The 15,722-nt window shown below is 39.1% G+C and overlaps 1 protein-coding gene across 1 annotated transcript in view; it reads left to right on the top strand.

The window, feature by feature from the left end:
- Positions 1-15,162, top strand: part of LOC146554216 (uncharacterized) — a 28,484-nt gene extending 13,322 nt beyond the window's left edge. The window contains exons 38-74 of the mRNA XM_085253228.1: positions 4,783-4,983; positions 5,062-5,205; positions 5,294-5,450; positions 5,544-5,571; positions 5,658-5,766; positions 5,862-5,954; positions 6,057-6,120; positions 6,328-6,426; positions 6,511-6,614; positions 6,715-6,853; positions 7,255-7,373; positions 7,457-7,606; positions 7,708-7,878; positions 8,007-8,316; positions 8,474-8,550; positions 8,860-9,065; positions 9,168-9,291; positions 9,369-9,505; positions 9,831-10,086; positions 10,191-10,433; positions 10,508-10,684; positions 10,772-10,917; positions 11,008-11,098; positions 11,197-11,586; positions 11,688-11,814; positions 11,891-12,009; positions 12,090-12,286; positions 12,366-12,549; positions 12,624-12,789; positions 12,872-12,996; positions 13,104-13,412; positions 13,505-13,708; positions 13,797-14,093; positions 14,199-14,303; positions 14,407-14,502; positions 14,643-14,777; positions 15,036-15,162. Of these exons, the coding sequence (XP_085109354.1) occupies positions 4,783-4,983; positions 5,062-5,205; positions 5,294-5,450; positions 5,544-5,571; positions 5,658-5,766; positions 5,862-5,954; positions 6,057-6,120; positions 6,328-6,426; positions 6,511-6,614; positions 6,715-6,853; positions 7,255-7,373; positions 7,457-7,606; positions 7,708-7,878; positions 8,007-8,316; positions 8,474-8,550; positions 8,860-9,065; positions 9,168-9,291; positions 9,369-9,505; positions 9,831-10,086; positions 10,191-10,433; positions 10,508-10,684; positions 10,772-10,917; positions 11,008-11,098; positions 11,197-11,586; positions 11,688-11,814; positions 11,891-12,009; positions 12,090-12,286; positions 12,366-12,549; positions 12,624-12,789; positions 12,872-12,996; positions 13,104-13,412; positions 13,505-13,708; positions 13,797-14,093; positions 14,199-14,303; positions 14,407-14,502; positions 14,643-14,777; positions 15,036-15,056 (5,820 nt within the window). The 3' untranslated portion in view covers positions 15,057-15,162. The remainder of the gene's footprint in view (positions 1-4,782; positions 4,984-5,061; positions 5,206-5,293; positions 5,451-5,543; positions 5,572-5,657; positions 5,767-5,861; positions 5,955-6,056; positions 6,121-6,327; positions 6,427-6,510; positions 6,615-6,714; positions 6,854-7,254; positions 7,374-7,456; positions 7,607-7,707; positions 7,879-8,006; positions 8,317-8,473; positions 8,551-8,859; positions 9,066-9,167; positions 9,292-9,368; positions 9,506-9,830; positions 10,087-10,190; positions 10,434-10,507; positions 10,685-10,771; positions 10,918-11,007; positions 11,099-11,196; positions 11,587-11,687; positions 11,815-11,890; positions 12,010-12,089; positions 12,287-12,365; positions 12,550-12,623; positions 12,790-12,871; positions 12,997-13,103; positions 13,413-13,504; positions 13,709-13,796; positions 14,094-14,198; positions 14,304-14,406; positions 14,503-14,642; positions 14,778-15,035) is intronic.
- Positions 15,163-15,722: the final 560 nt, after the last annotated feature.

Consider the following 15,722-nt stretch of genomic DNA (forward strand, 5'->3'; position numbering starts at 1 on the left):
TTCCCTCTCACACTTCTTTCCAATGAAAGGAGGGAACAAGTTGTCAGTTGTACTTACTGTGATTTCAGACAAAATCCCAAAAACTAATACATTACAATAAAAAAAGCATTTTGGTATTCAATATAGTAGAGAATACAAAATTCGAAACCATGGTCACTAAATCAATTTCTTTGAGCTTTTAGAAATAAAAAATGTGTTGCAGAAAACTATGTGTAGCTTATAAATGACAAAGTCGTTCCCATTGGGACTATTATTAATTCAATTCAATTTTATTTATATAGTTCCAAATCACAACACCAGTCGCCTCGGCGCTTTATTTTGTAAGGTAGACAACGGTATTATTACTAGGCAGCTTTTATACCTCATTCATCAGAAGTCAGTCAAACATCAAATGACCACCAGATGGCGCTCACAGATCCATTTCTTATAGTTTGATAATGGAACTTACTCTACATGTTACATGATAAGAAGAGTTTGCTTTGTCATTTTCTTTAAAATTTCAGTCATTTTATATGTTTTATATTTCCCTGTAGCATGACATCTAACATTTTTTTTAAATGTTTTTTGGGTGTTCTGGATTTAAATGAGATTAAAATAGGTGACAATGGTATTGAAGAAGACTTTAAAAGAATAATTAGTGACATGTGAAGAGAGGACTGCAGAATTCAGGTTGATTGATTCAAATAAGAAAATAAATCCATTTTTTTTCTATAACACTTAAGTAAGTGTCATTTAAGTAAATGACACTACCAACTAGAAAATGCAGAAGAATTTTATGAATGTAGTCTTGAACTATTATTATTATTATTACTCTAGGAAGCTACTAAGAACAATATGCTTATGTACAGAACTGTAAATGACACAGTGCTTGATAAGTGAGACATTTCTACTCCACATGCACCCACAATAGATAATTAACAAAACAAGCTCACAGACTACTCTTTTTGCATAAATATGAGCCATCTTCTCACTACTTCTTTCGGGTATAGAAAACTGGACATCATCCAGAGACACAACCATTTATTTCTGACTATTTCTTTCCATTTTGATATGACTAAAGGCTAACATACTGAAAAACTAAACTATAAAAGTGAAAACTACTAACCTTCACATCAGTAGTAGTGCCCATTCTTTCTTTTAACAAGCACTCTCTTTTTGGAGCCAGACTGGGGAGGGCCATTTGGAGCACAGGATACAAGCAGACTTGACAGACTGGCAGCAGATAATCTGGTCTTGGTGTGTCCTCCAACAGGAAATAGTACATTAACAATATGAGCATATTAGGTCTAAAAGAAATGTTTTCTATTTTTGCCATTTCCGCAATCAGGAATGAGAAGTTCTGCATAAAGTAAAACAAAAAGTTGATAATAAAATCTTTAAATGGCCAACATTACCTTTTCAATATTTCATGAGAGGATCTCTTGGTCACTACCTCATCTGAAGACAAGCAGTACTCTGGACTTGATCCTATAGAGAGGTCCATAGTCTGAATGAGTGAGAAGAGGACAAGGGAGGAGAACAATCAACTCCTGTAAGCCTCTGTTAAAGTTCAACACCACTTAGAAGTGACCTTTCACAGTAACATAGGACAAATTCTGCCAATAGCTTTGCTGGATCTAGTTTCACACTTAAGTGAGGCAAGGTGCCTCACACCTTCTTTTGTGTGCTCATGTGATCATAAAAGTCAAAGACACAAAGACTGTGGACAGCTGGGAATGAGACCTTAAATGGCTGGAAGAGTACTCTCCTAGAGCCTGGAATAGACAGAGGATAAGTAAAGGAGAAGGAAATGGGATCTGATAGAAAGTCACATAATTGAGGTTGTAGAAGGATTTAATTTGTGCCAGACCTTCATCAGACCTTCATCAAACAAACAAACAAAAAAAACAACAGCAAACAAACAAAGAAAAGAAACTGATGAGAAACTTTGAAAGCTGATTTGCCCTCCTTGTCTTGTTTTAGAGGTTTCATTTGTAACACATACAGGTTTATTTGTTCATGCATTTTGCACTGAACGTAGATTAATTATAGTATATTGCTTTATATAAATGATATATTATCCCACAATACGCTAGCTATAGTATATATAGCATATTGTTATGTTCCCTTGAGGTTATCACCTGTTGCTGCTGGTCAAAGAAGAAATACAAACCAATCTCAACTACTTGCGTCACAAGCTGTCCCCAAGCTATACTCTGAACCGCCAAGCCCTCAAAGGCAACCAACAGGAATTTCACAAGTTATCTTTGTGCTCAAGGATAAAGGGAAGAAAACAATTCCATGTCAACAGAAGCCAGCCAAGTGCACTAGCTGCATGTCACATCTGATAGCAGGTTGAAGTATATAGCTACATAGTCAGGGGTCATTTGTGCCCTCTCGTCTTTTGTTCTAGTGGCAAAAGGTCATTTATTTAATAGAAAACTAAATGAAATAAAAGGTTTGCTTCATCTGGAGAAAGACAAAAATAATTTGCATTCTTGTGAGAAGAGTTATGACCTCTAAAATTAAGAACACTTTGCATGTAGAGCTCTTAATTTATGTTGGGCTAAAACTTTTTGCAAAATGAATCAATCAATACAAAAATGAAATTAAACGTTCACATCTGTGTGTATTTCCTTATATCTCTGTCTCTTTATCATAGAGACAGAGTTGAAACACAATATGAATAATTTTACAATAACAATAATAATAATATAACAACAATAACCAAGAAATAAAGTCCAGCATCAGGAAAACTCCCACTGCTCTTCCACCAGAAATCATTTTGTCTATTAAAACTGTGTAGAGGAAAGGGGAAGGCAACGTTATTTGTAAGACCCAAGAGATGTACATGCAAGTACAACAAATACCCATTTTATATACTATTGTGCTATTGATCTGCTGAACGGACCAAGATTTTTCTTCTCTGTTCAGAAACAGCTGATGACGAGTTACAGTAACATAGAACATACACACATGTATTACATGTGACACACTATTAGGGAGGTCATGCTCCTTGATCAATTAAATATGACTTACTGCAAATTTTAGCATAGCAACACAATTATACTACTCATATTGCTGAGTGAAGACCCCACAAACACAACACATGAAAGTTGCAGTGAACCATTCATATGCTTGCTTGAACTGCAGAAAGATAACGGAAGCTAAAAGAAGAATCATATTACAGATGCTCTTTAGTAAAATAGAGGAGTTATAATTTTGTTAATATTAATTTGGTACAAAACTTACAGCCCTTTGATTCCCTTTTTTCATGAAACATGAACTTGGGTTGGATTGCATTGCATCTGAACACATCTATTGTTGGTAAAGAAAAGTAAAGAATGCAGAGTGACCAGGGTTAGACTAAGGGTGTCGATCTAATTGAGAACAGTGGTGAGTGATAATAAAGGGACTTCACAGCTGCGACCTTGGCCTTGTCTTGCCTCTCTGTAGACAACAGCTGCTCTTTATTCTTCCTCTTGAAATGTATTTTACACCCTATTGCTTTACAGACTATTGTTGAACTTTAGATGTCAAGATGCTTAAAGTGACACAAATCCTAGCCTACTGTATTCATATGTTGAACAGACGACAGAGTGCAAAAGCCTATGACATGGTGGCTCTACCTTCTAATTAACAAATATCCTTTTTTTTTTCATCCCGAAAAAAAAATCGGCCTAATTATTGTTCCCTAAAATAGAAACCCTGGTTAAAATATCTGAATCTCTATCTCATGGTGTTTTGGCTTACCATTTGTTTTAAACCTACTTACAAATAATTAATTAGATACTGATACTTAGAATTAGACAGACGATGATAGATAGATAGATAGATAGATAGATAGATAGATAGATAGACAGACAGACAGACAGACAGACAGACAGACAGACAGACTACCATCTGCCCTAGCCTCCCCCACCTCCTCCTTCACCCTTCTTTGTCATGCCCATGTGGGTGCATTACTCTGTTGCTCACAAGGTGAGAGCAGCAAATAGCTGCTCCAGGCTCTACCCAATTTGGAGAATGCTTTTTGTGATAGACAACCTGGATGCCATTTCTCTGATATTCATTCCCATATTTGGTTGACCTAGAACCTTTATTAATGGAGAGGTAGCCTGGTCAGCCACTGGATCAGTCATTTCTCTTAAGGTTGACAGTCAGAGGTAAGAGAACACCCACGCAGGTATAAAAGTTTTAATTATATTAAAATTTCTGCTGCTAGCTATATTTTGTAATAGGTTAGCAATTGATTTGAGTGACAGGACTCCTGTTTCTGTGAACCTTGCTGTCAAATGTCTAATGAATTTGTGATGTTATATGTGATCTTTGGTTCCTTTCTGTGTGCTTCATATGAATAGCACAAATCGTTACTTCCTGTGGAGTGAAACGCCTAAGGTAAAATTTAAAGCTACACTTCTTGAATTTCTGAATCAGTTAACTTAAATGCATTTTTCTATTGGTGCATGTGTGTGTCAGAAAAGAATGGGCATTTTTGTTGCAATTATGTCTGTTTGGGGTTGCTGGTCTTAAATACCCAAACACCTCAAACACCTTTAGTAGTTGTGTCTCATGCAAAGACCTGCTGCATAACACGTTAATTTGAGCCTTCTGCATACTAAAAGTTACCGGAAATGCTTGATATGCAAGAATATAAATATTTTTTGTTGTTTTTAGAAATTCTTTTACTGTCTCTGTTACTAAACCTGCTTTGTGTGCATTTTTCCTGGGTCTTACATGAATTTGGTTAATATATGCTTATGCTTATTTACATTTAATAGACATTTTTTTAAAGGTTGAAAAATGGGGGATGCTGCCATGAAAGAGTTTGGGGCGGCGGCTCCTTACCTGAGAAAGTCAGATAAGGAGCGTCTGGAGGCCCAGACTCGCCCATTTGACATGAAAAAACAGTGTTTCGTTCCTGACCCTGAAGTTGAGTACGTTAAAGCAACAATCACTAGCCGCGATGGCGACAAAGCCACCGTCGACACTGAATTTGGAAAGGTATATTCATCATATCAGTTCCATTCAAATGTATTTTAGTTTTTAGCTTTGTGCAATACCTGGTACTTCTTTTTGCAGACCGTCACAGTGAAGGAGTGCGATGTGCACCCTCAGAACCCGCCTAAGTTTGATAAAATTGAAGACATGGCGATGTTCACCTTCCTCCATGAACCAGCTGTGCTGTTTAACCTCAAAGAGCGTTACGCAGCGTGGATGATCTACGTGAGTTACCAAACTTGAAAGTTATCTTTAGTGAAATAACATTTTCGCATCTGAAACAAAATTTAATATCCCTCTCTTTACATGACAGACCTACTCTGGGTTGTTCTGTGTGACTGTCAATCCCTACAAGTGGCTGCCAGTCTACAATCAGGAGGTGGTCGTTGCCTACAGAGGAAAGAAGAGGACTGAAGCTCCTCCTCATATCTTCTCCATCTCTGACAATGGCTACCAGTACATGCTGGCAGGTACAAATATCCCTTTTAGCATTCATCTTGATTGACATTTTGTTTGGACATCGTCGCATTTTCCCTGATTTTCTGATATTCTCTTGCTGACAGACAGAGAAAACCAGTCAATCCTTATCACGTAAGTAACTTTACCAACAAGGGTCTTTTTTCAGCAGTTAAGAGTTATACTTCTTGGTCTTGAAATGTATGTCTTTTTCTACTCAGTGGAGAATCTGGAGCTGGAAAGACTGTCAACACCAAGCGTGTCATTCAGTACTTTGCCAGCATTGCTGCTGTCCCAAGTGGGAAGAAAGATTCAGCTGCAGAGAAGAAGGTTCTTACGAGACAAGATTTTCTTAATGTTCGACAAACAAAATATAGTCATAATATTGCTGTTTTTCAAGGTTCTTTTTTGTTTAACTAAATCAGGGAACCCTTGAAGATCAAATCATCCAGGCTAACCCCGCTCTAGAGGCCTTTGGCAATGCCAAAACCATCAGGAATGACAACTCCTCCAGATTTGTGAGTGTCTGTATCTGGCTGATGTCAGACTACTTGTTTACATTCATAAATGAAGTTACTTCTTATTCCAAAAATACAAGTGAACACACATTTTCCTCCCAGGGTAAATTCATCCGTATTCATTTTGACAACCGAGGAAAGCTGGCCTCGGCTGACATCGAGACCTGTAAGTAAAATTAAGATAATCCATGTATCCATTTTCTGAGCCATTTTTGTTTGGTTGGAGGCCTCTGGAAATATGAACCAAGAGTGCTTTAACCATGCAAAGCCTGTTTAAAACTGGAGTATTATTTCATAATTAAACATTTGAAAAACTCTATTAAATTTGTTACTGTGTGTCACACTTTCATACCATTTATAATAACTCATTCAGACCTTTTGGAAAAGTCTCGTGTGACCTTCCAGCTCAAAGCTGAGAGGGACTACCACATTTTCTACCAGATCCTGTCTCAGATAAAGCCTGAACTTCTAGGTAAGGATGAGTACAGGACAGGTGTTTGATTTGTACTCAATCATACATTTCATAGTGAAATAAACATTTTCTATTTAATTTTAGAGATGCTGCTCATCACCAACAACCCTTATGACTACGCCTTCATCTCCCAAGGAGAGACAACAGTAGCCTCTATCAATGATTCTGAAGAGCTGATGGCCACTGATGTGAGTTGAATCTCAGATTCACTGCAGCAATTTTAGTCGAAAATTCATTTAATAAAACAAAAAAGAAAATAGTAAAATTAATGTTTTTGATTTTCGTCAGGAAGCCTTTGATGTTCTGGGCTTCACTCAAGAAGAGAAGAACAGTATTTACAAGCTTACTGGTGCAATCATGCACTATGGCAACATGAAGTTTAAACAGAAGCAGAGAGAAGAGCAGGCAGAGGCCGATGGTACTGAAGGTGAATATAATTATAACATAATAGATTATATTCAAATAACTAGGCACTCTGACGCCTGACTAATGCCAGACCTGATGAATCAAGGAATCACTTAAATAGAAGCTAAATGGAACCTAACAAAGTGAAGGATACAACAATGTAAAAAAAACCCTCTACAACAGACGACATCTATCAGTCTGCAAAGGGTTAAAAATCAATTTCTTAGGCTTTGGAACTGCAAGAAGCCATGGTGAGAGCCACTATCCACCAGAAAAACAGACAGCTCTGGGGGAGAACAGTTAAAGTACAATTTAAAGTAAAAAAAATACTGAATGTGAATGGATGATGTTATTTTTGTCAGAACATCTTAAACTGTGCAAAATAAAATATGCAAAAAATGTATCACTGTCACTATTTCTCAGATGCTGACAAAGTTGCATATCTGATGGGCCTGAACTCTGCTGACCTCATCAAAGGTCTCTGTCACCCAAGAGTCAAAGTAGGAAACGAGTGGGTCACCAAAGGACAGAATGTCGCCCAGGTACAGAGTTACAGGGAATTTTGTCAGGCTTTGATTTAATGAAAACGCACCATTTATTTTGAATCACATATTTCCGTTCTAAGGTGTACTACGCTATCGGTGCACTGGCTAAGTCAGTATATGAGAAGATGTTTCTGTGGATGGTGGTGAGAATCAACCAGTCCCTGGACACCAAACAGCCCCGCCAGTATTTTATTGGGGTGCTTGACATTGCTGGATTTGAGATCTTTGATGTGAGTTTGGAAAAATAAGTTCTTATAATCTTATAAATGGTTGTCCCTAATGTAAGGATGCATTTTAAATCATGAACATACTGTGGTCCATTTCATTTCAGTTCAACACCTTTGAGCAGATGTGCATCAACTTCACCAATGAAAAACTGCAACAGTTTTTCAACCACCACATGTTTGTACTGGAGCAGGAAGAGTACAAGAAAGAGGGCATCGATTGGGAGTTCATTGATTTTGGTATGGATCTGCAGGCCTGTATCGACCTGATTGAAAAGGTGTGACACTGGACTATATAAAAAATTTCTATTTTTATCCCACTGTTTGTGCATGTTATTCTTAAAACTAAAATGTATGTTAACATTTTTGTCATGAAAATTGTTTTTCTTCATTATATTTATCTTAGCCCATGGGTATCATGTCCATCCTTGAAGAGGAGTGCATGTTCCCCAAAGCCAGTGATGCCACCTTTAAAGCTAAGCTCTATGACAACCACCTGGGAAAATCTAACAATTTCCAGAAGCCCAGAGTTGTCAAAGGAAAACCAGAGGCTCATTTTTCCCTTGTGCACTACGCTGGAACTGTTGATTACAATATCAACAACTGGTTGGTGAAGAACAAGGATCCTCTGAATGAGACTGTTGTTGGTCTTTTCCAGAAGTCTAACCTTAAGCTTTTAGGCTTGCTTTTTGCCGGATATGCAGGAGCTGATTCAGGTATTTTGACATCCCATAGTGAAAATTAGAAGTCAATAATAATTTACAACAACAACAACAGTATTGTAATCAATTTTTCTACAGATTTGAAATGCCTTAAAAATCTGTTGTGATCTGTTGGTTCTCTCAATAAAGTTCGACATTAATTTTTTTTTAGCTCAGGAAGGTGGGAAGGGCAAAGGTGGAACCAAGAAGAAAGGTTCTTCCTTCCAAACTGTATCAGCTTTGCACAGGGTGAGATATGTTTTTATTTTTTAATGTAAAGGAGAGATTGTACTGAGTTATACATCATGACTTCAGCAAGAATTTCTCATTAGTTTGATAGAGGTTCAAAACTTTGTTCTGATTTGCCCAGTTTTGAAGTTATAGACACTGAAATTAACCAGGCGACACAAACCCTTTATGAGCTGCATTAGAAAGGTCAACAATCTGACTAAAATTGACTATGGCAACTACTTTGTAAACACCCAAAAGGAAACTTACGTACTTACTGTACTTGGTGTCAAAAGCAATAGCAACAATTTACATATGAAAAACTTTCAGGAGAACCTGAACAAGCTGATGACCAACTTGAGGTCAACTCACCCTCACTTTGTACGCTGCATCATCCCCAACGAGACCAAGACTCCAGGGGCCATGGAGAACCCTCTGGTGATGCACCAGCTGCGCTGTAACGGTGTGCTGGAAGGCATCAGGATCTGCAGAAAGGGTTTCCCCAACAGGATCCTCTATGGAGATTTCAAGCAGAGGTTTAAGTTCTCTTAAAACAAATGCATATTAGTATCAATCCATCCATATTAGTAAGTACTTGAAAAGAAACAACTCTTTCATCTGTTGTTTTTCTAACAAAGGTACCGTATTTTGAACCCTAACGCCATTCCCGAGGGACAGTTCATTGACAACAAGAAGGCTGCTGAAAAACTTTTGGGTTCTTTAGATTTAGACCACAGCCAGTACAAACTGGGACACACCAAGGTCAGTATTTGCATACTTATAGAACACTTTGAACAGAAACAAGCTGTTACTGACTCTGCTATGTGTTGCTGTAAAAGGTGTTTTTCAAGGCTGGGCTGTTGGGCCAGCTAGAGGAGATGAGAGATGACAGATTAGCCTTAATCATCACTGGCATCCAAGCTCGATCAAGAGGCCTTCTGGCAAGAATTGAATTCCAGAAGATTGTTGAACGCAGGTAACTTATCAAAGCTTGGTCAAATTCTGTTAGCCAACTCAGTTTATGTTGTGCAGCACAATGTCAAAACAGATTTGCATCATTAAAATTTATCATCTGTCCAGTATACAAGACATATTTTCCACTGAACCATATTTTATCACCGAACAAAATATCAAAATGCAATATGTTCATGGACTTATGGACACAAAATACGGCAACTGTCATTAGATACATGCATAGGAGAATGTTGTGAGGGTTTGGTTAAATATATTAAAAACATATTTTTAATGAAGGATTAACGGTGGGTGGAGTTTTACAAACACTGATTATCTGTTGTCTGCAGGGATGCTCTTCTTGTGATCCAGTGGAACATCCGTGCCTTCATGGGGGTCAAAAATTGGCCCTGGATGAAAATGTTCTTCAAGATCAAACCTCTGCTGAAGTCAGCAGAGACTGAGAAAGAGATGGCCAACATGAAGGAAGAGTTTGCCAAACTGAAAGAGGCTTATGCAAAATCAGAAGCCCGCAGGAAAGAACTGGAAGAGAAAATGGTCACTCTTCTCCAAGAAAAGAACGACCTGCAGCTCCAAGTTCAGGCTGTATGTTAAAGGATAGTTTCTTACAGTATGACAACAAATATCAACATCACATGTATTGTGTGTGTTTGTCGGCTTAATGCGTATGTCATACTTTTTGTCTTCAGGAGCAAGACAATCTAGGCGATGCTGAAGAAAGATGTGAGGGGCTGATCAAGAGCAAAATTCAGCTGGAGGCCAAAATCAAAGAGCTGACAGAGAGGCTGGAGGATGAGGAGGAGATGAATGCAGAACTGACTGCTAAGAAGAGGAAGCTGGAGGACGAGTGCTCCGAGCTGAAGAAAGACATCGATGACTTAGAGTTAACTCTAGCTAAAGTGGAGAAGGAGAAGCATGCCACTGAGAACAAGGTACAACAAACCTATTAATGACTGTCATTGTGAAATTAATCTGTTACTAAACTGAACCTCTATTCTGGCTATAGGTAAAAAACTTGACTGAGGAAATGGCTGCATTGGATGAAATCATTGCCAAGCTGACCAAGGAAAAGAAAGCTTTACAGGAAGCTCATCAGCAAACTCTGGACGACCTGCAGAGTGAGGAAGACAAAGTCAACTCTCTAACTAAGGCCAAGACTAAGCTGGAGCAGCAAGTGGATGATGTAAGAACATAGACTGACTTTGGTAGTTAATGAATAATAATTTTAATATATCAGTACCATTGTAATAATATTTATTTTCCCCCACAGCTTGAGGGGTCTTTAGAGCAAGAAAAGAAAATCCGTATGGACCTTGAGCGAGCAAAGAGGAAGCTTGAAGGAGACCTCAAGTTAGCTCAAGAAAGTATCATGGACCTAGAAAATGATAAGCAGCAGCTCGAAGAGAGGCTGAAAAAGTAAGATGAGATGGGCAGGTTTACAATGAAGCAATAAAAACACACTTTCGATTGTGCCTCAAGTGAAACCTTTTTATTTTATATCCAAAGGAAAGATTTTGAAATCAGTCAGCTGAATGGTAAAGTTGAGGATGAGCAGGTGATGAGTGCCCAGCTCCAGAAAAAACTGAAGGAGTTGCAGGTAACGAATCAAACAAGACCCATGAAAAAGAAAAAGAAAAACATATGGTTTGGAGGAGTAAAATTAAATGTCAAGGTTTGCTTTTGACTCCGATCTAGGCTCGTATTGAGGAGCTGGAGGAAGAGCTAGAAGCAGAGAGAGCTGCTCGAGCCAAGGTGGAGAAGCAGAGAGCTGACCTGGCCAGAGAGCTGGAGGAGATCAGTGAGAGGTTGGAGGAGGCTGGAGGAGCCACAGCTGCCCAGATTGAGATGAACAAGAAGAGGGAGGCCGAGTTCCAGAAACTGCGCAGAGACCTCGAAGAGGCCACTCTGCACCACGAAGCCACTACTGCCACACTCAGGAAGAAACAAGCCGACAGTGTTGCTGAGCTGGGAGAGCAGATTGACAACCTGCAGAGAGTCAAGCAGAAACTGGAGAAGGAGAAGAGTGAGCTCAGACTGGAGCTGGATGATGTGGTCTCCAATATGGAACAAATTGTCAAGGCAAAGGTAAGTTACTTTCAGGTATTAGGGATTGTTCTCATTGCCAAATCAAACATTAATTTTATAATTGTGTACATGATTGGCCATCTACTGCTTTTTGTTCACAGAACAACTTGGAGAAAATGTGCAGGTCTCTGGAAGACCAGATGAATGAATATAAAACAAAATCAGAAGAGGGACAGCGTGCCATCAATGACTTCACCATGCAGAAAGCAAAGCTTCAAACTGAGAACGGTATGCATTAGACCTGAACAGCATATTTTAGTTGTGCCAGTGTGCGGTACTGAATTTAATGTTATGCTTAAATAAGGTGAACTTTTGAGGCAGCTTGAGGAAAAGGATTCTCTGGTGTCTCAACTCACGAGAGGAAAACAGTCGTACACTCAGCAAATTGAAGACCTGAAAAGACAACTGGAGGAAGAAGTCAAGGTAGCAAATAATCATCAGTGTAACCTCATTAGGTAGAGACCATTGGTACACCCAGTGCATAAAGATACACTTTCTTTTAGGCCAAGAATGCATTAGCCCATGCAGTGCAGTCTTCTCGCCATGACTGTGACCTGCTCAGGGAGCAGTATGAGGAGGAGCAGGAGGCTAAAGCTGAACTGCAACGTAGCATGTCCAAGGCCAACTCTGAGGTGGCTCAGTGGAGAACCAAGTATGAAACTGATGCCATCCAGAGGACCGAAGAACTAGAAGAGGCCAAGTAAGCCAAATACACTAAGTCCACGAACTCAGCAAAGGTAAAGAGCGTTTAACCACAAATACATATTTTCATCACCTAGAAAGAAGCTGGCTCAGCGTCTGCAGGAGGCTGAGGAGGCTGTTGAAGCAGTGAATGCTAAATGTTCCTCTCTGGAGAAGACCAAACACAGGCTGCAGAATGAGATTGAAGATCTCATGGTGGATGTAGAGAGGTCTAATGCTGCTGCTGCTGCTCTGGACAAGAAACAAAGAAACTTTGACAAGGTTTTCATCCGGCACTTATTATTTCACTGAAGCAGAAGGTCAATCTTTTATCTAAAATGAAAACTTTCTTGTAGGTCTTGGCAGAGTGGAAACAGAAGTACGAGGAGTCTCAAACAGAGCTGGAGAGCTCTCAGAAAGATGCCAGGTCTCTGAGCACTGAGCTCTTCAAACTGAAGAACTCCTATGAAGAATCTCTTGAACATTTGGAGACCATGAAGAGAGAGAACAAGAACTTACAAGGTGACTTAATTACCCATTAAAATCATACATGAACAGTTTGTTCACAGTATAACGGCATTTATTTTTTACAATATGCCCTCAGAGGAAATATCTGACCTCACTGAACAAATTAGTGAAGGTGGAAAGAATATTCATGAGCTTGAGAAGATTCGAAAACAGTTGGAACAAGAGAAGTCTGAGATACAGACAGCTCTGGAGGAAGCAGAGGTAAGCTGCTGCATACTGGCCTTTTTCAAATTTGAAAGATTTTAGGTTGTGAGGATTAATTCATTACAAGTTATGTAGTCATTGTGTCTAATTTCTATTTGTGACAGGCCACACTGGAGCATGAGGAAGGGAAGATTCTCAGAGCCCAACTTGAGTTTAACCAAGTAAAGGCTGACATTGAGCGCAAGCTAGCTGAGAAAGATGAAGAAATGGAGCAATCGAAAAGAAACCACCAGCGAACTGTGGATACTCTTCAAAGCTCTCTGGAGGCTGAGACTCGCAGCAGGAACGAGGCCCTGCGTCTGAAAAAGAAGATGGAGGGAGACCTCAATGAGATGGAGATCCAGCTAAGCCAGGCTAACAGGCAGGCAGCTGAGGCCCAGAAACAACTTAAGGCCGTCCATGCCCATCTGAAGGTCTGAATAAACAAGCAGTTCTACTTCTTTGAAACAAAAATCAAAACCAAAGTGAAACATCAGTTAAAATTTTGGGGGTTTTTATCTTCAAGGATACTCAACTTCAGCTGGACGACTCTCTGCGAGCCAGTGATGATATGAAGGAAAACATTGTCATTGTTGAGCGACGCAACAACCTTCTTCAGGCTGAAGTGGAGGAGCTGAGAGCAGCTCTGGATCAAACGGAGAGAAGCCGCAAACTTGCAGAGCAAGAGCTGCTGGATGTCAGTGAGAGAGTGCAGCTACTGCACTCACAGGTAAGACTGGAGAAGACTTGATACAGAAACTATCTATTGAAAATATACTCAGGAATTTAAAAAATCATATTTTTCATCTGAACACCAGAACACCAGCCTGATAAACCAAAAGAAGAAGCTGGAGGCTGATACATCCCAGCTTCAAACTGAAGTGGAGGAGTCAGTGCAGGAGTGCAGGAATGCAGAGGAGAAGGCCAAGAAGGCCATCACTGATGCTGCCATGATGGCAGAGGAGCTGAAGAAAGAGCAGGACACCAGCGCTCATCTGGAGCGAATGAAGAAGAACATGGAGCAAACCATCAAAGACCTGCAGCACCGCCTGGATGAAGCTGAGCAGATCGCCATGAAGGGAGGCAAGAAGCAGATTCAGAAGCTCGAGGCCAGGGTAAGTCAAAATCATGTTAATGAAGTCAAATCGATATAATAAATTACCAAATCATCAAACAAGGAAAATATTTAGTATGTTATAAGTAATCTTTTTGTTCAACAGATCAGAGAATTGGAGAGTGAAGTTGAAGTTGAACAAAGGAAATCAAGTGATGCCGTCAAGGGAATACGAAAATATGAGAGACGGATTAAAGAGCTGACGTATCAGGTATTTTTGAGTCACCTTAGAGAATGAGGGAAGAAACAGTAAAAATTAAATTCATATTTACTTTGACTCAGAGAAATACAATTTTTTTCTTGTTTGCTTCCAGACAGAAGAGGATCGTAAGAATCTTACCCGTCTGCAAGATCTGGTGGACAAGTTGCAGCTAAAGGTGAAATCCTACAAGAAAGCTGCTGAGGAAGCTGTAAGTAGTCTTTGCATTTACATTTTACACACTAAAAAAGCATTGCACCTGTTCATCATTTCTACTCGCCTATTAATCATATAGAAATATAGAAAATATACAGCAGGTCATCTTAAGGATATTGTGCTTCTGTTCTACAGGAGGAACAGGCCAACAGTAATCTTACCAAGTTCCGCAAACTTCAACATGAGCTCGATGAAGCTGAGGAAAGAGCTGACATTGCCGAGTCCCAGGTCAACAAACTACGTGTCAAAAGCCGTGACGCAGGGTCAAAGGTCAGTATCTGTATAATGACACATCGCATGTATCTGTTTTAGGAATTTTATAAAGATTTCATTTACCATCAGAATCCACAGATGCATTTTACAGTTTGCATATAACTGCATATTTAAAAGTTAATTTTACAAATATGTCCAAAATTGAATCTACAACACTTGAAAGTTTTCAGTTTTGTCACATTAAAGTGAACCATTAATATGTCCAATAATACTTAACAATATTTCATTCTCTCTTGTTTGTGTCTCTGTTTCCAGAAAGGTCATGATGAGGAGTAAAACACATGGTCTGAATCCCTGTTCCTGAGACATCGGATGTATTAGTAACGGTGTCTCCCTATGCATGTTGGTTGGTCAGTAGAATAAAATGAATCTGCATCTGAAACTGTGTCTTGACTTTTTTTTGTTGCTTATTAGTGGCAGTCCTATTAATTAATATTACATATAAGAAATATAACTAAAAAATTAAACTGTAAAATGTAAGTACAGCTTGAATATAACATGATACTGCATACACTTTTCTCAAATAATTTGGAATCAAGAAAATGTATCACACGTGTGAAAATGGCTATTAAATGGTTATTAAAAAAGCAGAGTGGATATCATGTGAGACAATCTACAGACTCGAAGATTGATTTAGAGTTTTTGATCACAGAACAAAAAATACATTATGACCCAGCTGTATTCTAAGGAGCTTGGAAAGAAAAGTGTCTGGACTTCTTTAAGTTTCATCTGACAAGCTTCTTCAGTTCTAAGAGCAAATGGTGGAGAGTCCCATATTCTAAGCCTTATGGGAGTGTCACCAAGAGGGTCGTGGACCCCCTATTGATCCTCTACCTAATCAGGATGGGCCAGGATGTGAGTGGGCGTTAAGGCGTCTGGGAAGGGATCTCAAAACTGGATTATAGCTGGCAGACACCGTCTCTGTTCAAGGATGTTCGTTCA

The sequence above is a fragment of the Mchenga conophoros genome, linkage group LG18 (genome assembly GCF_057382185.1).
Source record: "Mchenga conophoros isolate Kocher_MC1m ecotype Shallow Benthic linkage group LG18, M_conophoros_male_GT1.1, whole genome shotgun sequence".
NCBI lineage: Eukaryota > Metazoa > Chordata > Actinopteri > Cichliformes > Cichlidae > Mchenga > Mchenga conophoros.